The 21,401-nt window shown below is 41.2% G+C and overlaps 2 protein-coding genes across 2 annotated transcripts in view; both read left to right on the top strand.

The window, feature by feature from the left end:
- Positions 1 to 11,763, top strand: part of SH3TC1 (SH3 domain and tetratricopeptide repeats 1) — a 71,617-nt gene extending 59,854 nt beyond the window's left edge. The window contains exon 18 of the mRNA XM_080373383.1: positions 7,079 to 11,763. Coding sequence (XP_080229509.1) covers positions 7,079 to 7,162 — 84 coding nt within the window. The 3' untranslated portion in view covers positions 7,163 to 11,763. The remainder of the gene's footprint in view (positions 1 to 7,078) is intronic.
- An 806-nt stretch (positions 11,764 to 12,569) lies between these two features.
- HTRA3 (HtrA serine peptidase 3) overlaps positions 12,570 to 21,401 on the top strand; it is a 59,564-nt gene continuing 50,732 nt past the window's right edge. The window contains exon 1 of the mRNA XM_080373481.1: positions 12,570 to 13,430. Within this exon, the coding sequence (XP_080229607.1) occupies positions 13,007 to 13,430 (424 nt within the window). The 5' untranslated portion in view covers positions 12,570 to 13,006. The remainder of the gene's footprint in view (positions 13,431 to 21,401) is intronic.

Here is a 21,401-nt window from a genome sequence, read left to right as displayed (position 1 = left end):
TCTAAGTTCCCTATGCATCTTGCCTTTTCACTAGCTAACTCGGTTTGATCTTTCTAGTTGTGTCTTGAAAAGCTGTATTTGTATTGTGAAACTTGTAGGCACTCTGGAAATTTTAGCCTGCCTGCATAATAAAGAACCCAGTTATCAGCTATTGATTTAAAGGTTTCTCAAATTGTAAGGCACTTTCTTGAAGTCGCCACTGTACAAACTTACATTATGATCTCTCCAGATCTTGTAAAGCAATGGAGGCTGAGAGTGGCTACAATCTGAGTGGAAGCTGTGATCTTGAAGAACTGCCAGGTGCTGCAGTGAAACTTTGATGGCAGCAATTCCAAAGATGGCAGCCTTCCCTCCAAGTCAGCACCAAAGCAGTTTCCGATGTGCTTCGAAGAGGCACTGCGCTGCTGAGGAAGATAAACCTGACTTGGTGACTTGTGGTCAATTAAAGATCTCACGGAACGTTTCACAAGCGGAAAGACATGAACCTCAAGTGTCCTGGCAAGATTATACAATATTATTAAAAACAAGTCTAGAACATTTTGGCTCTAGTTTTGCATTCCTCACTCTGAGTTGGGTGCCAGGATCTCTCCTGCTGCCCTCTGAATTCAAATGAGTACTACCAACTAAAAGCTGCACCAGATTTGACCCTAGAAACAGTTCCTTTCTAAATGTGCTGTCAGCCGTACATTGGGAAATTCACCAGAAGCAGATGGGCTTTTCTTCTGGTCTGCTTTTGATGCTGTCAGGTGAGTGGGAGTTATTTGAACTCCAAAGACAGAAGTGGAAATCAAAAAGCAACCTAAATCCCAGGAGATTCTGTCCACATGCAGATGTTTTTAGAGCACTGCAATTAAACAGCCTGTATATGAAAGCATCAATTACAATTGAAAAACAGATTGTTGGCACTTAGCACATTTTGAGAAAAGAGCATTATGAAAATGGGGGAAAAAATTTAGTGTTGCTAAATCATATTTGCTTACTAAATATTGGTACCAGATGAGTTGCCATTTGTTGATAAAAACATTTAAACATGATACATGTAGAACACTTAAGAGGAGGGAGAAAAAGGGAGGACAAGTTGCTTTATATATGAACAAACAAAAATTTTGAAAATATCTTGAGTATGATATGTAGGGACAAATACCGTCACAATTCAAGGGGTTGGTTGTACTCTGGGGACTCAATACAACAGACAGACTTGACTGATTAGTTTGGCAAATGAGAATTTTGGGATAACTGCAAAAGGTGTCTGAAATACTAGTGTGAATTTGCACTGAAAGGCACAACTTGTCGCTAAGCTATCTGATAAACACCTTTGGGAATAGTTTTTTCATTATTCCATGCAATATTTTGCCATTCAAAAAACTTTTCAGCCTGACATGAAAGACTATAAAATGAGATCCTTAAACAGAATCCTTGGGAAAGTTAGCTATAGATTGAAAAAGGACTCACTTAACTTCAACAACTCATACAATTTACTTGAGTGAAGTTCATCACATCCAAGTCAAATGTCTGGGATAAGAGCCACCTCTTGAAATGGGGTGGGGGTGGGGTGGGGGAAGGGGAGGGGGGTGAGAAGTTGGCAGGGGGGGAATGGAGAGAGAGGAGGAGAGAGATTCTTTAAGAAGCCAGATAAGAAGACAAAGGTGAGGTTAAACAAAGTAGTTCTGATGAGACAGCCTCTCAAGAATGGTGGAAGCCACCTACTGACAGATTAGATGAGAAGCCAAGAGGAGCTGGTGTGGATGAGGTAAAAATAAATAACAATTATTTCCAGAGACTGGGATGGGAATGATAAGTTTGAATTTCAAGTGAGGAGAATGAGTGTATAACAAGGGGCCAGCGGTAGAGAAAAGTCAAACAGTGGCCCTACCTGGGAATATTTAGAGGAAGGAAATGAGGGAGACACACTGCAAAAATGGCAGCAGCAAATACCTCTGTAATCCCATGTGAAGACAGTCTAAATGACAGCTATCATCTCCTCCTTAACAATTCCTTTCCATGTAAGTGAAATTAAGCCATTATTGCTATATGTTACTCTGTGATACATGGTCTACAGATCAATCCCAAGCATTAATCGTGCTGAGGACTCAACCTTTTGTTATGATTTTGCATCATGGCATTCTAATTCTTCAATTAAAAACAAACAAACAAAACAAAACAAAACCAGAAAAAATACACAATGCAAAACATTGTCTTGTTACCTCTTACAAAAAAATTTACCAATACAGTGGAATTTTATAGTATAGGTTGATTTTAGAACTTACCTGCTAGATAGGATGTCACAGAAAGGGCTGGTAGGTAGTTACCCATTTTTAAAACAATCCTGTCTCTGAAGTTGTTTGGCCCTGTTAGACTGCTGAGCACAAATATTGTGTAGCAGCAAAAGTGTAAGTATGTACAGGACTTTACTAGACCTGTCCCACTGAGCTGCATATTCTAAACACTAGACTGGACCCCTGCATTTTTATGGTCAGAGAAAATGGCAGGAGCTCTCAAAGACAATTGCCAATAGCTCGTTGGGAAAAAAAAAAAAAAAAAAAATCTGGGAGATGCAGGCTGAAATTCCCTCCAGGTAAGAATGGTCCAGAATTCTGTTTCTTGCTTCCAGGATGAGTTCTGCAGTCAGTATATTGCTATATAAAACATGACCAAACCACCTTCTCCTTCAGTGGATCTTCTGAAGAGAAGAATTAGGCAAATGTGCAAGCAAAGATGCCATCCAGATGCCTAAGTGCAGAAGCAATTATAGTCCTGAATTTTTTTCACTGCAGTGAGTGCCAACCAGCTATGTCACACTTGTCCTGTTTCTAAAATTTCCAGCTTACTGGTTGTGAGGACTTCCATCTCCTCTCAGTTGCTCACGTTTTTGTCACACTGTGTAATGCCAAGCAGCTCCTCTACTGCCTTTGAAAACTTCAACTCATACTAATCCTACTAGCAGAGGATTTGTGGGTTAGTGCAGTGCTTTCTTCCTTCTATAAGAAGACTAAGAAGGGCTGGGGAGAGAGGGACTGGAACATAAAGCTTTGAGACTCCGAGCTGACTGAATGGCAGCTCAACAGAGACAGACACGTGCCATTTGGGACCTGACTGGTTCACTGCTGTTATTCCTGAATACCAAGAAACTGGCAGTTCCATAAAAGAATCTGTCTTTCCAACTCATCCTGCAAAAATGTCCAAAATTAAAAGGTTTGTCTGTCAACAAGCTTCATGAGTTTGTGCACTGCTACTGATGGAATTTTCAAATCTTTGTTTTCTCTTGTAACAATGAACATCACGCTAAGTTTCTTTTCAGATTTGATCACAACTGCAAATACTGATATATTCATCTTGTTCTCCTCAATATGTAGCCACTGCTCTTGCGTAAAAACTTTGAAATGCAGCTGCTCCATGACAAGTAAAGGATGAGAAAACAGGCATGCATGACTCCTTGACTAGTAAAATTTTCCAAAGACTGGGCCAGAAGCACACAGAAGTCCTGGGGATAGCAGTAAATATACATTCCCTTGGGTACTTGGGAGTTGAGAGAAGGCAAACATCTCCTCTTTTTCCTCTCTCACATAAAAAATTACCCTTAAGGCCTACATGTTTCTAAATACATTTTATGCTCTGATTTCACTGCAGTAATATGATTCTGTAACTTCATTATGCAAATTCCTCTAATTTAAGAGCGCCTATTATTTGCTCTTCTTTTATCTAGTCATCAACAAAAAAAAAAAACATGACAGTTTTAACCTGTTTAGTTAAAGTGCATTGATAAAAAGTATTTGGTGAGAATATGGATTAAAACAATTTTTTTCATCATGAAATACTGTGGGAGATTTCATATACAAGGCAGCTCTTGACCCTGAATGGGAAAGGAGTGTGAAGCAGACGTGAAAGAGGCATAACGCCCATCTGTCTTTCAGTGTGGCTTCGATAATGACACACAGAATTTCAACAGGCATCTATGTAGAGGGGGTGGCAAGCAGAAAGCCTTGTCATGACTGCTGGTGAGTTTTCACAGATAGTCATCCGTGGAGACAAACCAGAGAAATGTGATTAATGAGCTGGAATAACATGATCTTGACGAGTACTGTAGTTTGTGCTACAATGTTTCTTCACACTGCACACATCTGTCACAAACAGGCTCATGAAATCATTTGCTGTTTGCTTTATCTACAGAAACATTCCTTGTGTGCTGACATCATATAAAATGTGCCAGGGTAAGCAAATAAAACCCTATGGCAAACAGCTTGGTCTAACTGTAACATCTGTCTTCTTAACTTGCTTTGGCCAATTATTTCACAGGGCTAAACTGATAAAAATGCCCATAGCTTGCACGATAAGATCTAACCACCATCTTCGCAGTCTAGCCCTTTCACTCAAAGTTAGTCTGAGTCACAGAGATGGCAGAGAGTTCCAGTTTAAAATGTAATATTATGGCAGGATGAGAGAAAACCACTGCTTCCAAATTCAGCAGCACTATCTAGCATGAGAAGTGTCAGTTCAAACCTGCTCTATTCTCCTCCAAGGACCTGTTTTAAGCCACCATAAATGAGAGGATACAGGCCCTTCAGACTGACCCTGACAGAACATAATTAGGTTCTTACTGACTCTACACTTGATCATTGTTCTCCATTTTATGGTTTCACTCATCCTATCAACTTCCCTACCCTGGCTTTTGAGTTCTGCTAGCTCCTTCTGTTTTCTGCCACCCTTCAGCCTTCACGGGGAAAATTCAGGCAGTTACAATTGTCCTCATTGTGCTTATGTTGTCTTTTTTCTTTAATTCCTCAGAAGTACTTCTACTTACCTTCAAACTCTAGGCCTCTAACTTAAACAAAAGCTTCCAACTCTTAAAATTTTATGGAAAAATCTTAAAAATTTGCTGTTTTTCTTAAAACATTAACTACTGCAGTGATTTGAGTCTCCATTCCATAATAAAATAATTTTCTAGCTCTCATTTCATGGAGGGAAGCTCAAACCCACAACCCCCAGGCTTATAAAAAGAAGACAATAAAAAGAAAAAAAATATAGATTATTATTTTTAAAATTAATAACTAAGAAAAGGCTCATGAGTTTGAAGACTTGCGGCTGACAAGACTCCTAAACCCACCTTTCTTCAGCAGTCTTCCTTTTGATTAATTGCTTAAATATTTGATGAGAAAAGCACTGTGTACCCTAGGCAGGCACCATTTTTTATGGCAAATCCCCTAACCTTTTCCAACTGAAAATGAATAATTTGTCCTTTAATGGATTAAGCAGAATAAAGTCTTCTTTATGAATTTAAACTTTTTACTCTGATTTCTAGAATTAATTCTATATTTGTTTCTGTAATTAATTCTACAATTCTGCTTCAGCCATCCAGTCCTCATCCCTCTTGGCACCCACTGTGCAGACCCTCTCACAGAAAGACTGGCTAATATCCAGTGACATCCACACCACCCTTCTACAACGCCAAGCCACCATAAAAAGATTCATAAAATCTGCAGGCCCCTGAACCTTGTTACTCTGCCAGCAAGGAAAAAAACAGTCACAGAAAATGAGATAGTATCAACAAGAAAAATTGGGGAAGAGATGGAAAACAGAAGGAGATGGATTTTTTGATGTTTTAGAGATATCCATGGTTATATATTGAACACCTGGTGATACCAATAATGACAGTACAAAGGGAGCAAGCTGGATTCAAACATGGAATTTGCATGTTTAAAAAAGTAACTAATCCACAAGAAGTCTTTTCTTACTTGTTGAATGGAATTTAATACACATAGTATACCTCTTTTCACAGTACATCCTCCTCTTGGCAAGGTTCTCTAATCTTGCCAATCTTTCCAGGAGATAACACATGCCATCTGGAGGGACTTTTTCTCTTCCCCCCACCCTCCCATCTGTTATATATTTCTCTTTGATCTCCTCACCCTCACCACTTTATCCTCTGATCATTCCTAGACCTCAAACTCTAGCTGTACAACCATTTTCACTTTGTACAACCATTTCTATTTGGGTTTTGCCTTGTGATTTTATCACACTACTGAAACTACTAGTCTGCAACAGCCTTAACTGAATCCTTCTTTATCTCTAATTCTAATCCCTTCCTTTCTTTTCTCTTGAAATTCTGAGTAAGCTTCCTCAATTCATTTTAGGACTTCTTCTATCTTATTATATACTCTTTAATCAGGCAGATTGTCTGCATTATGGTCACAAAATCAAAAAAAAAAAAAAAAAAGTAGGAAGGGAGTTCAAGATTCTATCTGCCCGAGGCAGATCAGTTCTTTCTAGTGTAATTTCTGAACAATAACTATGTATGCTTTCTTGGAAAGAAGGCCTTACAAAACAGAAATTCCACATTTTCTCCACAAAACTCAATTCCAATGCTTTGCTATATTTACATTTTAAAATATCACTCCCTTTATATTTAAAAAGATCTTCGTAGCAACAGTCCTAAAGTTCCCCAGCAGCATGTTGAGACTTTTCCTTCTTGAGCTACCCCAGTGAACACAGAGAAGAGTTACCCTCTTCTTTCTGCAAACTTTTGTATGTCTGAATACTCTTATCTTGTCCCTTTTCTGTCTTCCTTTGTTTTAGACTAAACAATTTCAGACCTTTCAAGCTTAGCTTTACAGCATATTGCTAAATCTCTAATGATTTTGTAGTCTTGTGGATTCTTTCCAATCTATTACTGTATTTTCTGAAGCAGAACATAAAAATCTAGGCATAGAATTCCAGCGGAGACCTTACCAGCAGTCAGGAAAGAGGAACATGAAGAGTTGGTTGGGTTTTAGGTTGGGTTTTTTTGTTTATTTGTTTGGTTTTTTTGCTAAGATACACAAACGTTCTATGTGTTTCAACAAGGGGAGGAGGCTTTGGTGGTTTTGGTGTGTTTTTTCCCCCTCAAAGTACAGGCTGATGGTCTTATAAGCTTGAAAACTTGTATATGGAATTGTATTGAACCAGTCAGTCCCTGTCTCTTTACTGGATTGCTCATTACTTGTCCCAAAGCACAGAACTTTGCACTTGTCCTTACTGAATTCCATCTTATTTACAGGATTTTTTTTTTTTTTATTTTAAATTCTTCTATTCTTTTGTCTTGCAGTCAGCTGCAGTTATAATAAGAACAGTGTTGGACTCAAGATATGCTCCTATGGAAATGCCTAACATAATTTCAGGAAGACTTTGAAGGACTGATGACTTTTTGGACAACATAATTCCAAGAAGTTATACATTATGAAGTTTCACCCAGACTTTAATTTCACTGTTTGCTCACAAAAGTATTATCAATGACAGTTAAAAAATATTAGTAATGTCAGTATGCATTTATATGACAGCCACAGATTTACTGAGTCTCAATCCCTATTATTCTGTTATAGATGAAATTAGGTTTGTGAGATGTGGTACATTCTTAATCATAAATTCTTTTAATTATTACTTTATGGTCTTCTGGAGGCTTATAAGGTGACTTTATTTTCAGTCTACTGTGAACTGCACTTCTAGGTTGCTTCTGACAATTCATTAAGAGCACCCTAAGGTGAAACACACTGGGGCAAGCCATGTGGAATACATCTAAAAATGCCTCTTTCCTTTTAACGAATTCCTTTAAAATTCATTCCTCTTTCTTGAACGCACTTTATCCTTTTTGCATGTGGCAGGATCTTGGATACATATATTCACAGGGACACATCAGCTAGGATGAAGTTATTTGAGATTCTAGGCAGCTTTTCAACAGGAAAGCAGAGTATGGAGCAGAGAGAAGCAAAAACCCATTTATGCTTATATGTTTTCCTTCGATTCACTGTAGCCATTTATTACAAGAATAAGGAGTCTCTATGACTCATGATCATTTCCATGCAACTGTTGGTTCCACAAATTCGGATCACACACAAATCTATCAGCTAAACCAGATGCAGTGTGGGTCTGGCAACATGTCTTGCCTGAAGAACCCACAAAAGCATGGTTTGAATTGAAGGCAATTTCTCTTTTCTTTCAGATAGCCCCACACATACTGAACTGACAGCAGCTGGTGTCACTGTATCTCTTTGGAGAGCTAACAGGAGGTAAGGAACAGTACAGCAGTATTTTTATAGAACTACAGACTCGGGTATCCTGCTGGGCACTGACTTGGTCTTAGGTCTGCCTAGTCCACCTAACCCCTCACCAGCTAGCTGAGCTTGCTCGTTGCAGCCTCAGACTTGGTAGCTCTTGCCAAATGGCCCTTCACACAATGTTTGTATCCTGTTAATGGCATGGCCTGGGAGCCCCTACAGGTGGGTTGCAAAGCAGGAAATCTGCCTATGACAGTGGGTTTCATATTTTTTGTCTTTTTGCTTCTGCATAAAACTAAGGCTTCTAAAATTCTATGTAAGAAAACTGAATCTTCCAGAGTAGATAGGGTATTTACCTGCAACAACACCAAAACATCAAAGCCAAGTCCCTGCTCTTGACCATAAAGAGCAGAAGATTGAATCTGTGTCTTCTACAGCTCAGAAAAAAAAACCCTTGAAATTTTGGTTCTTGGATCTTGTGGAGGGGAAAAACAAATGGACAAAAGGGTCTATTCTTTCCCTCTTTCATTTTCTATGCTTCCCTCTTCAAACACACATTTTGACCCGATCTGCCCTTGTCTCCTTATACACATCCTCACACGTAAAACAGCACTTCCAAACTCAAGTTGTCTTGCTTTGTTCCAATGGATTCCCTTCATTTTTATTACCAGTATTTTCTAATTAAAAAAATCTGGTGTTTTGGGCTTTTTTTGTTCCCAAACACCTGCTCAAATATACACTTACCTTTTCACTGCAGACCTTATATTTAACAAAAAAGTTTGAGGTACAATTCTGCCTTCTACAGCTAGAAAAATGCCTGTTAAGACTGTGACAGAATTTAAAGCATATGATTTCTAGGCCAGTTCTGTTATTAACGGTCTGAATTTCCTCCCCTAAAACATACCAACACAAACTGTTCTTTTGGCTAGAAACAGAGAAGAACAGAGCAAACTGTGGCATTTCCTTCAAATCATCCTGTCTCTGTGCCAAAAAGCCTACCTTTTTTCTCTTGCATCAAATGCAAGTTCAGAGTAGCTGTATGTCATCTTAGAGGAGAACAAGTTCTTGATTTTTAGATTTGTTTTCAGTATACTTTGAAATTGTATCTTGAACACATTTTTGGACTCATTAATGCTTCCAAAAGTTATTTATTGGCATCAGTTTGAGCAGAACACAGAGAAGAAAAATGACCCCTGCTTACAGACTACTGTTAGAGGATGGGAGAAAGAGAAAGAAATTGTCTTAAAAGTGTATTGTTAAGGCATAGCTTGCCTGGCTAATGAAGGCAGCCGAGAAAGTTTTCACTTTGTTTGAACTGATGTGTCTGTGAAAGTCTTATTTCTCCCCCCACCTCTTCTTTTCTTCTGCAGTTTCCATTCTTGAAAACAAACTGACAGATGTTCTCTTGGATCAGCTTGTGAGACTTGCAATGTCAGGAGTGCAAACAGACTTTAGCTGTTTAGTTCAGGAAATGAGATGCAGACAATCTGATAAATAAACAGTGTTTATTACTCCAGTTTAAAGTGTGCTTTCTATTTCTTTTCAAAATACTCCTACAAGGAACTGAGGATGAATATTAAACATGTGGTCCTAATTTAGAGACCTCAATGGCGAGGGCAGAGTGGTCTTTAACTTACACAATTTGTACGGTGAGGTTATAACAGAAGTGAATGTTTCTGAATTTTAACCATATTAAAAAAACAACAACAAGAAATTTGAATTACATATAAATTCACGCCAAATAAACTTACGAGACCTATGAATACACAGACATGAATTAGAATAATAGGATTTAGGACAGTGTGTGAATTAGAATACTTTGTGATTTAAATTGAGAGACAGAGAGAATTAAATCAGCTGATATGTAATTACCAAGTTTGGACTGGGACAAGACAGAGTGGAAAATAGTCTTATACTCAAGCAAATAAGTATGTATCTTAATGGTTATGGGGTCATAAATTTAGATTTATGTATCATTCAAACAGCACTTCCTTTACCAGCATCATATAGATCTCCAGTGCAGCACTAAGACATCATTTCACTATTAATCCTGTGTAGTGTCATGTGCCACCCTACTTCTCTGTCATGGCTACGTGGACTACACAGCACAGAAGAGATTAGCATCCATGGCTCCAATGACACATATGCAGCCAGGCAGAAGTAGGAAGAGCAGGGGACCATAAAAGTGCCCTGCACGTACACCAGGAGATGCAAACAAGCAGGTAAACTGGACAACTACATTAAAAGCCAACAAGGACTTTTTTTCCTATTGTGAGAAAGGAAAGAAGAGTGTTTAGAATGCAGTAGGTGAGTTTTAGAGCTAACTCCTAGTATTCTCTTAAGGTCATGGTGACTACATGCTTCAGTGTCCTTTGGGACTTGTATAAAATCACAGTTTGGCCCTCGAGAGAGAAGACAGATACCCACTGAGTCACCAGTAACATTTTCTACATTGCTTTGGATTTGTCTTGAGGCACCTCCCTTCCAGCTATGCAGTAAGCATCATTTCCACCAGACGGAGGTGATTCAGAATCCATGAAACGGTCATTTTTCCATGTTCTGGAGAACTATTACTGAATGTGTTATCATTTAAAGAACTTTTTGTGGGAATTTGAATAAATTCAAATTCTAGTGAAAGGTGTTCAACAAGTAGCACTGAGCCATGAAACCTTACCCAGTACTTGGTGTGACTTCCATTTTTTTCTAGCCTTACTTTCTGCATCCTCACACTCATCCTAGATTGCAGACTCTCTAGTTGCTGTATTCATCTGTCCATATTCACCCTGTTTTCCTATATCCTGTTTCAAGTCTCCAAGCGTGACTACAGAAAGAGATAACTAATAGGAATAGGAATACAACTATTAAAGATGCTATAGTCTAACAAGAGTATCTCAGACTGTTATTTGTAATTTGAAACGTTTCCCCTAGCCTCTTCCTTGTAACTGTCATCATAAATAATGAATGACATTATTTTACCTACACATGGAGCTCTTGTTTCTTTCTGATTCATGTTTCAGATCTTTTTATCAGTCTCCTGTTTCCTTAAAGGGCAAGTTTATATCAAAACCCCACCATTTTTTGTATTTTAGATCTCGCTCTATAAAAATTTAGGAAATCTTACCTTTTCAAAAAGTGGCAAGAGGCGTTCTACAGCAAAATTTTACAGTTTTCTCCTCACAAGACATGCAGTGTCTTTAGCTATCACATATACCTTTGCCATGAGACTGCAGCTGTTTGAACAATCCAGTCTTGGACCAACTCTGCCCCTGTAGCAGAGGAAACAACAAAACACTAACTGTAGCAGGAGATTCTGGGTGCTGCCTACTGCATTCAAGAGGTTCTTAATTAGAAGACAGCATCATCAATTTTCTGTTCTTATGACCTATAGCCAGATGCAGCTGATCAGTAAATTGTGCCTACTTAAACCTGGCTCACTTTCTCATCAGGAGAAAGCTTGAGGTAGTACCTTCCAGGATTGCATGAGTTTTATCCCTTGCACAGAAAACAGGGAAGGGGGAACTGCAGGCAGAAGTCAAGGTTGGAAGTGTCATACACAGCAAGATTTACCAAGTTTGGTATAGTTTCTGGGTGAGCTATGTCAGAGGTCTTTCTCCTGAAGTCAGCTTAACTTTTCTGGAAGCCAGCTCAACCCATACCTAGATTAATTAAATTGAGAGTTATGACTAGTCGCTACCTTGGAGCAAATTGAGTGGTTTTTTGATAAAGACAGCATGCGCAGGCAAGGTTTAGTCTTCATGCTGTGAAGACCGTGTGGGTGACTAGTTAGAGTTCCACAGATGCTGTGTTCCACCCAAGCGTGCTACTGAATACTTTGTGATGAATGACAGATTAAAAAAAGCCCAATCCCTCAAGAATTAAGGCTTTGCCAATACATTTTTGCTATCCTATAGAAGCTACCAAATATTTTGTTGAGGTACACGATGGTGGGAAGCCCAGCAGATCCCCTTTGGCTGTTTGGAAAGTGTCTCGTGCACCTTGCTGTAATGCCACATACGAGGGGTACATTCAGCTCCGTGTGTCCCTGCTTCGTCACCTGCAAAAAGGGATCCATGCCCAAGCACCATGGTGTTTCATACCACCGCAGGGGCCCAAGCTCATTACCCTTTGGTAGCAGTGGTGACAGAAGTTCTTACTAACGCTGACAGCCTTCAAGAGAAGCATGATAGCGATAAAACGGCTGCTGGCTTTCTGCCCCCCGCACTCGCAGAGGTCGCAGCCTCCCCCTTCACCTATATTCTCTTACATGCATATATCGGCATTTTTTTTAGCCCACGTCGCGTACCCACTGCTGCTGGCGTCGGGTGGCTCGCCGCAGCCGGGCTCAGCCCGGGCCCTGCCGCCTCGGGGGCGGTGAGCCACCGGCAGACGGGCGGCATCCCCCGCGCAGCGCCCGGGCTGCGGGGAGCCCGCCCAGCCCGTCCCCTGAGCCAGGCCCTCCCCGGCCCGGCGGCCCGCCCGCGGGGAGCCCGCCCTCCCGGTCGGGGTGGGGCCTGGCCGTCGCTGCGGAGCTCCCGCGGCTGCTGCCAGAGGCGGCGGCGGCGGCCCCGGGCGCGTCCCGCATATAACTGTGCCGCTGCGCGCGGTGCCGGCCTCACTGCTTCCCGCGGCCGCCTGGGGACGGCGCTCACCTTGCGCGGCACCTTGGCCATGGCTCGGCGCCTCAGCCCTGCGAGCTAGTCCCGCGGAGCCCCTGAGCTGCCGCGCCTCGGACGGACTAAACGGGCCTTGACTCCGCGGCTTTATACTCCAGCCTCCTTCCTTCCATCTGCTGCTCTTTCCCGCCCCGCCTGCAGAAGCTCTGCTCGGGGCAGAAGACACTTTCCCGTCCGTGTGTGCATAAAGCCCGACTTTCCTTCCCTTCCCTCGCTGCACCGCGATTGCACCTTCCCCGCCTCCTCCCCTCGGGCCGGGCGGGCTCGCACCCCTTCTCCGCCGCTCTCCCCGCCAGCAGCCCGCCGAGGATGCGGGTGTCGCTGCTGAGCCCGTTGCTCCTGCTGTCGCTCAGCTGCAGCCCAGGCGCTGCGGAGCTCTCGGCTGCCCGAGCCAAGTGCCCGAGCCGCTGCGATGTCTCCAAGTGCCCCAGCCCCAGCTGCCCCAGCGGCTACGTCCCCGACCGCTGCAACTGCTGCCTCATCTGCGCCGCGGGCGAGGGGGACTCCTGCGGCCGCAAAGAGGACCCGCCCTGCGGGGACAGCCTCGACTGCCGCTACCCCATGGGCAAGCGCTTCGCCAAGGGGGTCTGCCAGTGCAAGCTCAGCGCCCAGGTGTGCGGCAGCGACGGCCGGACCTACGACAACATCTGCCAGCTGAAGGCGGTGAGCCGCAAGGCGCTGCAGCACGGCCTGCCCGCCGTCGCCCAGGTCCAGAAGGGAGCCTGTGAATCGGGTAGGAGCATGGTGGGGGCTGCCCGTGGGGCAGAGGGCGGCGGGTGGGCGCTGCAGGGGCGTGCCGGCTTCCAGGCTAAGAAAAAAAACATGATTTCCAGTCACCTGGGAAGACTGGGTGGCTCCAGGGACTGTAGGAGGCTACAAGGTCAAGGCATGGCGCCTGGCTGACAGCAGTCATTGCGGTGTGGGGAGGGGGCGTCCGGGTCCTTTCTGAATGGCAAAAATCCTCTTCCTCAGTCTTCGGTGCAGGCTGGGGGCCGTGGGCAGAGGTTTGGGAAGATCTCCCCTCGGCAGCACGGCCGTGGGCACCTGGCTGCTGTGCAGGTGGCTGCTGCGGTGCCCCGGTGGGCAGGATGGGCGGCATGGCCACCAGCTTGGTGGATGGAGGGCGTTGGGCTGGTGGGGCAGGGCCGCCGTGGCGTCCTCAGCCTTTGCCCCTGCTCAGGGCAGGGCAGCGGTGTGCGCTCGCTGTTGTCCTGCCAGCGCCACGTGCCTGTCGTAATGTCGGCACTCGCTGCTGAGGCGTTTCGGTGGTGTGGCCCATGCAGGTTGTGCTGCAGATCCACTGCACCATGGCCTGCACAGGCAGAGCGAGGAGCCGGGAATGCTTGGCCTTGGGGGCTTCCCTGGAGGCGTATAGGAGGCATCACCTGGAGGCATCACCTACAGGCATCTGTAGAAAGGATAATGCCTCTTAAAGCCAAGCAGGGCAGAAAAAGCACCAAGTATTATATAAAACCACCTAAACCATAGTCTTTTTTCCTGTTTTTTGGTGTTGTTTTGTGGTTTGTTTTTTGTTTTTTTTTTTTTTTTGCTTTTCACAAGAGGTTTTGTAGCCTACTTCTAGAGTCTAAAGCGGGGGAAAAAAGCCTGCAGAACTTTACAGTTTAAAATATTGACACTCAGGATATCAAATGGTCTTCTGCTTGCAGTAACATACTAAGGCCATTGCCTCAGATATTGTGATGTGCTATGGCAACTTCAGTCTCAATGGTTTAACTTCAGAAAGTGTAGTAATCACTTATCTTAGTAATATTTATTTTTTTTAAGCACTAAAATGGGCTACTTTTATGGAAGTGTTAGTGCTGCCTAGTATTTTACCACATACTGCTATGTTATTTTAAGTGTTTGCTTCTGGTACCTTTCTCACAGTGTTCCTGGAAAGAAAAGTCATATGCACAGTGGAGTTTTAAGTCATGCATTAGTGTTTCCATTATGTCGGGTGAACCACTAACCGTCCTGTTTATTCACAGATAGCAGACTTGCCAAAATTATTGGGAGGGGTCAGAGGGAAAAGGGCTACTGTTGTAGCCTTTCTGTGAATAGTGGACCTTTCAAATATCCCGCTCTTGAGAGAGAGTAAACTCTGGTTCAGAGAGGGAGGAGGTCAAATGCTATTCCTGGAGTGCCTTTAGGTGTGTCTTGTCAGAGTCAAGAATTGCTCCAGGTGCCAGCCTGGGGCTGCACTGATCAGTCTCTCCAGTATTTTGTAGTTGTAAATTGCTGTTTGCCTGTTCCTTTTCACATCAGCATCCGTTAGCTTTAGTACTGCTAATACTAGGCTGGAACTGATCCATGTGAAATAATCAGAATGTTTATCCAAAATGAGTGAGCTAGCCTGTGTCTAAGGGCTTACTGAGTGCATGGGGTTTGGTATATATGACATTTTCTTTAAGGAATCCTCCTGACTCTACTGTTAATAGGCTTAGGAATTTGGAGCTGTGAAGTAGAAGTAACTTTCTTTTTTTTTTTTTTTTTTCCAAGCAACTATTTAAGGGTTTGCTTTATTTTGGCTTTATTTTTTGTCCCAGAAAACCTCGGCTTAGATGAAGCATCTGGTTCTCTGTTAAGTTTTATTTTTGTTTTATTCAATTCTACAGCTGCACAAACTGAAGCTCAAAGAAACCAAGTGTCTTGCCCAAGGTCAGACTGAGTTGGCGGTTGAGCCAGGAATAGAACTCAATTATGGTATTTTTTTTAAAACAGTAACATGCAATGGATGTAATGAGAGGTTTAGAAGAAAGTCGACAGTTTAAAATTATTGAGTTTCTTTCTTTTTCCCTGTTCTTGAAAGAAATCTGGCCTCAGATGACTCAATTTGAAGGGCTAAGCTAGTTATGAAGTAAATCCAGTTTTACTTAACCATACATATATTAAAACAATCTCAGGTAAAGCCTTATGTAGTGTGGCTTAGGTCATTTTCAGAACATGCAATGACCCTGAGGAACAGCTTTTGAAATGTCAACTTCTGTCCATTTCCAGTTGTTCATGTTGATGCTAAGTTAGATTCTGGCAGTGATAAGCCAAGACAGGCTGAGAAAACTTAGGTGTGGTTTCCTAGTGACAGAAGTCTGGTGAACAAGGATGCATGAAAAAGGAGTAGTAAAGGATCATAAAGGATGCAGGAAGGAAGGGAGGAAATAGATGCCCTGGATGACTGAGTGGTAATTCCAAAATTGACATAATTTAAAATACTTTTTTCTTGTTGAAGGCCTGGATTAGCTTGAAGAACACCATGTCAAATTGCAAGTTCTAGATACAGTGTACTAAAGGGTGTGTGTATTGCATAGTTCCATACAGGAACTCTATCATTGATGCTCTTCAATATGCCTGTGCCTTGAAAACTATTACTCATACAGTTAGCGTTATGCATCTGAGCAGACCCATGGACTTCTCTGCAGAACTCCTAGGCAAATTTAAACTGTATGCTACAAATACTTTTTTTTTTTTTTTTCCCCTCTTCAACACTAGATACCTTAATATGGGAATTTTCTGATACAGCTAGATTTTTCCTGCCTTCTGTTACTGTGAGAAAGACAAGCTATTACAAGCTATTGTGTAAATAATGGCATAAATGTTTATGGAAGACAACTTCTGTAATCAAAGACCAGTTCTTACAGAGTCCTGTTTCTCACTGTAGCAAATTTAAGTTTTAACAATGTCACATATCAATCTGTTAAAATGTCAGACTGCTCACTCAGAGGATTCAGAGTCACCTGCAATCCATGGCCAATTTATGTCAGACTCTTTCTTGCATAAAGGGCTGTTTATAATCTTCAAGCACAGCTTTCTTACTACTGTTAATAATTCCCTGTAATGTTATGTTGCTAACAGCTTCTGTGAAGACAGTTCAGATGTTGAAAGGTTTGTATTTTCTCACCTAGGACGTGGAAGCAAAATGTTACTTATTTTTTTTAAGTAAAGGTGCTATTTTGTCAGTGCAACAAGGAAAACTAAAAGATTGATTAGAAAACCTTTGAGGAAAGAAGTTTCAGAAAACAAGTATGTTGGCTTTGACACTGATCCTTTGCAGGGTTCTTCCTGAGAATGTCTGTCTGCTGCATTGTTTAACTGAAGTCACTCTCAGAAAGTGGTCATGATGTTAAGCCTCACCCATGTCAGTCAAATCTTTGCAGGGTATGAGCCTAAAAGTTCAGTTCCCTGAAAGAAATGTTTGAAATATGGTTAATACATGAGCAGAGTCATTGCACACAGTTCTACGTGGGGTGTTTGGAGAGTACCTGTAAATAAAACCTTGAAGATACAGAGGAACAATTGAGCATATCCTTACTTGCACTTATGAGAAATTGGCCCAGTAAGAGATACTGAAGTCTCCTACAGGTATTATTGTCATCAAAGCTTTACAGCTGCCTCCAGCTGTATTTAGGGAAATTTACTACAAGGTATTGGCTGAAAATGTAAATTCTAGTCATGTTCCTTTATTGATTGTTTTCCTTATGTCTGAGTTTGTTTTGATTTCCTGTAGGTGAGGATTAATATTGTGCAGTGTTTGGTATATAATAAATAAAGTAAATAAAGAGTATGGCATGTCACTGCTTTGTATAGGATAGCTAACGGGAAAGATGTTCTCGTCATGTCTCCTTATAAGAGCCACTTGGGAAGGAGAAATAACAAGCATCTGAACTCAGTGAGGTGTCTGTGCTGGAAGGCTTGTGCCAGTTTGTCTCCGTCTGGCTGTTGTGATTGCAGCACTGCACAAGAAAGCCACTTTGGTGTTGGTTCACCAAATTGTTTTAATCTGTGCACGGTAGACAATCCATTGGATAAACAAGTCTGAACCATAATGTGGCATTAAACTCACCAAGGCTTTATGGTCAGTGCACAGCTATGCAACTTGATCTTAATGCTGAATTCATCAGAAAAGCTGCCCATGAACCTATGTTTCCAGCAGATGTTTCTGTTTTTTAAGCAGAGACATTATAATCTTTTATTTGTCTTTCATTTCTTTCCATGAAAGCACAGTTGGGACAGTGTTTATCCCTGGTGATCAGATCTACCAGGTTGCAGTCCTCCCTTAGACATAATAATTTTGCTGAACACAGAGATATTTTCTGAAGCTGGTTTTTAAAAGGGGGATGGGGGAACAGCCTTAAAAGAATGAGTTTCCCAGGCTCACAAATTCTTAATTAATATAAAATCGTGGATTTTAATACAATGTATTGTCTTTAAGAAAGCATTGAATGTGATTTGATTTAATTCTACAGGGAGTAAGTTGGCAGATACTCAGAAACTTTCAGTCTTTTGCAAATGTAAATTGGTATAGCTTTATTGTTTTCAGGGGGATTATGACCATTTATTTCTGCTGAAGTTTTTTTCCAGTTCTCTTCCTACTATGTTAACTCTACAAATTTGTTGGAGTTGTTCCTGATTTACCTCAGTGTTAAAGAGATTGGAGTGGGTCTATTGTCTCTGCAAGAAAGTAAATAAAACACCGTTAAAAGAGCTTATAGCCTGTAGAAAATGCTAATATCCAGGAAAAGTTTTAAACTGGTAATAAGGATACTCCCACCTGACAGGCATTAGCTTTAGCCATGTAAATCCAATGTAGCTGGAGCCCATCAAACTGGAAACATAAGATCACCTCTTAGGAGATACACTGAACATCTTTAACTCCAGTCCATGCACTTACATCCAAATCTGGATTTTAAGTGTTTTGTGAGAGAAGCTAGAGAGCTTCTGAAGATCTAATTATTTAATTGAAATGATAGGATGGGAGTTCAGATCTGTTGAAAATACGGTGGATTTGTGGCTATGGAACAGATTGGGAATATCTAGCTCTTTTGATTATGAAATATGTAGACAGCTAAAGACTCACACAGTATAAATGTGTTTTTACTTGCAAGTACAACCTGGTTGCAGTACCTTTGATATTTTGGTTATACAACAGATACTGGATTAAATGATGGCTTTTTGCCAAGATAAATTAGCTTTGGTTAGTTTGAGATGATTTTGAGCTTGTAGTAATAACATGGAAAATAATGCATGTTATTGAGAGACCTTTGGAGAAATATGTGGCAAATCTTAGTAGGTCAGTTGGTCAAAATACACAAAGCTGCTGGAAACTCGAGCTTTTACATTCAGTCCAGCAGAGGTCTGAGAGTGGTGTGGAACTGCAAGACAGCAAGGTGCCAGGGGTGTGTGAGAAAGACATTTAATTTTATGTTTCGGTAAGAACAGTAGCAGCAGCTAGTGTCTAGTAACTAATGTAAATTGAAGGTCTGACAGAAAGGCCTGGTTCTACTACTACAGTTAAAACACTTGTCTTTGGGGTGACCTTATACAATTTTGTTGCTTCCTTCTTCCTTTTCTCAGGCTGCAGTTCCTCCCTTTTAAAGTATATTGAGAACTTCTGATGAAAACCAGCAGTGTAATATTTATGCAATAAAATCTAATTGATAATAAGTAACACTTCAGTTCTCTTAAATAGGGCTGTATGTGTGAGAGTAAATGCTAGTTTGCAGTTACATCTTCCAAGTCTGCAGTTTGAGTTCCTGGCATGTCATACAATGTGTTTAAAGGTTCTCATCACTCCCATCTTGCAGAAGATGATTCAAGAGAGATCAGTTTCTATGAAGGCATTTCAACTTTGTAAGTCGATTTTCACCAGCATTTAGTCCCCATGAGACAATAGTAAGAAGAGCTCATCTCTATTCAGGCCAGTAGATCTTCAACTACACCTTTGTTACAACGTTTGCACATCTGTTATTCTTGATCCTCCTTTGTTTCAGATTTCCCTTTAACGTACACTGCAGATTTTGATTCATCTTCAGGTTTGAGTATTCTTGTCTTCTGACCCCAGCAGAGAGTTTCTGAACTTCTGCTCAGACTGAGAAATGCTTTCCCTATGATATGGGAAGAAGACAAGTTTTGCTTCTGTTTTATAGTCTCCTCTCTGTATTGCTGCATTTTATTTTCTTCAGCTATTTCCATGTTTACATTCATCAGCTGCCTCGTTCAGACTTTTTCTCTCTGCCTACCCTAAATCTTACCAGAAACGCCACTGCTACCCATGATGTTTCCCTGGTGGCTAGTCAGGAGTGGTGCAAAACTGAGTTCTTTGACAGGTGTCCGCCTCTGCTTTTGGCAGTGTGCAGTGCTGCGACTATTTGGCATGGGCACGACAGTTCAGCACTCAGCAGATGCAAAGGCATTTAGTTGCCCTGAGTCACATAGAGCTATGCTGATTTACACCAACTGAAAGCCTGCATTCACCATACTTTTTTCCCCCTAACTCTATGATAGCTTGTCAGCTGAGGGTCTGGCCAACTGACTGTCATAGATGCATAGTAATTTCTATTAAAATAAACATGATGATAATGTTACATCCTGTCAGTGAACAATGCTGTGTATGCAAGCATTCAAAGTCATGTTAGTAGACGTCAAAAGATACACTGCATAATCAGGCAAGCTGCTTGTGAACTGAAGGTAAGATATATCTTCAGTGACCCAGTAAACAATAGTATTATATTGTGCTTACATATGACTGTCCTCTCTGATTCCTGTTTGCAATGTCTCTTTTAAACTAAGTACTAAAACAAGCGTATTCAATTGGTTAGAGGGATTTTTCAGTGTGTGAGAATGTGCATAAAAATAATAGATCAAGTCTAGTCCTGCCAATTTGTTCCTTCTGTTTATAACATATTGTATAAATTTAGCTTGCTAAATGTAAGCATGGTTTCTTTCTCCTCAGAAGCAAATCCCATGTCCAGTAACAGGAAAAAGAACTCACTGATTTCTATGGAGAAATGCCTAAATTGTCTTTATCTGTTTTCTTCAGTATTTTCTTCCTTGGTACCAGTGTCCATTCTGTAAGTTCCTGTCTTTGCTTCAGGTCTTTTGGATTCTGTGGTAATCTAAAGCCTCTCACTTTCTGACTTTTTAGGTCCTCTAACATTTTATTGTGAAAGCTTTCTGAGAGACTATAGGAACTATAGCAACTAGTTCTCTGTCACCCACTCACTATCTTATGAATTCATTCAAAGAATAGAACAGATCAGTGAGACATCTTTTCTGTAAATAGGTTAGACTCCTTTGTGCTGTAATCTTTGTAAAGTAATTTACAAGTTACAAGGTTTAATGGTCAGTAAAACATCTGTAGATAAGGATTGGTGAAAATGATCTTTGAACTAGGAACTACATAGAATACCAAAATGCATGAGAACTCTCTTGGACTTCTCCTTTCTTTTCTGTTTCTTTCCTTTTTTGTGTGATGCTTCCTACCTCCTTTCCTTTTAAAGATTTGGTTAAAGGGAAGCTGATGGAAAAAAAGTATATGCTTTCAAAAGACATCCTCTGTATTTGAATTCATTGCTATGTTATGTGATCTATAAATAGGCAAACCTAGAACCCTTAAGCCCAGGTGTTGTCTTGGTATGCAGGAACTACTGTGGAGAAAGTTCATCCTTCAGCATGAGTCGAACTCAGAGCAAATCATGATGGTGCAAAGCATCACTTTCTGAAGAGCTGATATTGTTTAGAAATTAGAGCTTCTCCCTCCTGACTAAATGGCAGAAAAAGAATTATATCTCTGGGGATAAACAGTGTGCTGTTTCACCAGATTTGAAAAGAGCCAAAAATGTTATTGCTGTATCTGATTACAACTTGTTTAGTCCCTTCCCTAGATCGCCTAGTTAATTTTGAAGCATCAGGCTGTAAACATGAGAGATTG

This window comes from Falco punctatus (assembly GCF_963210335.1).
Source record: "Falco punctatus genome assembly, chromosome: 1".
NCBI classification, from domain to species: domain Eukaryota; kingdom Metazoa; phylum Chordata; class Aves; order Falconiformes; family Falconidae; genus Falco; species Falco punctatus.
The sequence above is the reverse complement of the archived record's forward strand: the minus strand, read 5'-3'. Positions and strand labels throughout refer to the sequence as shown.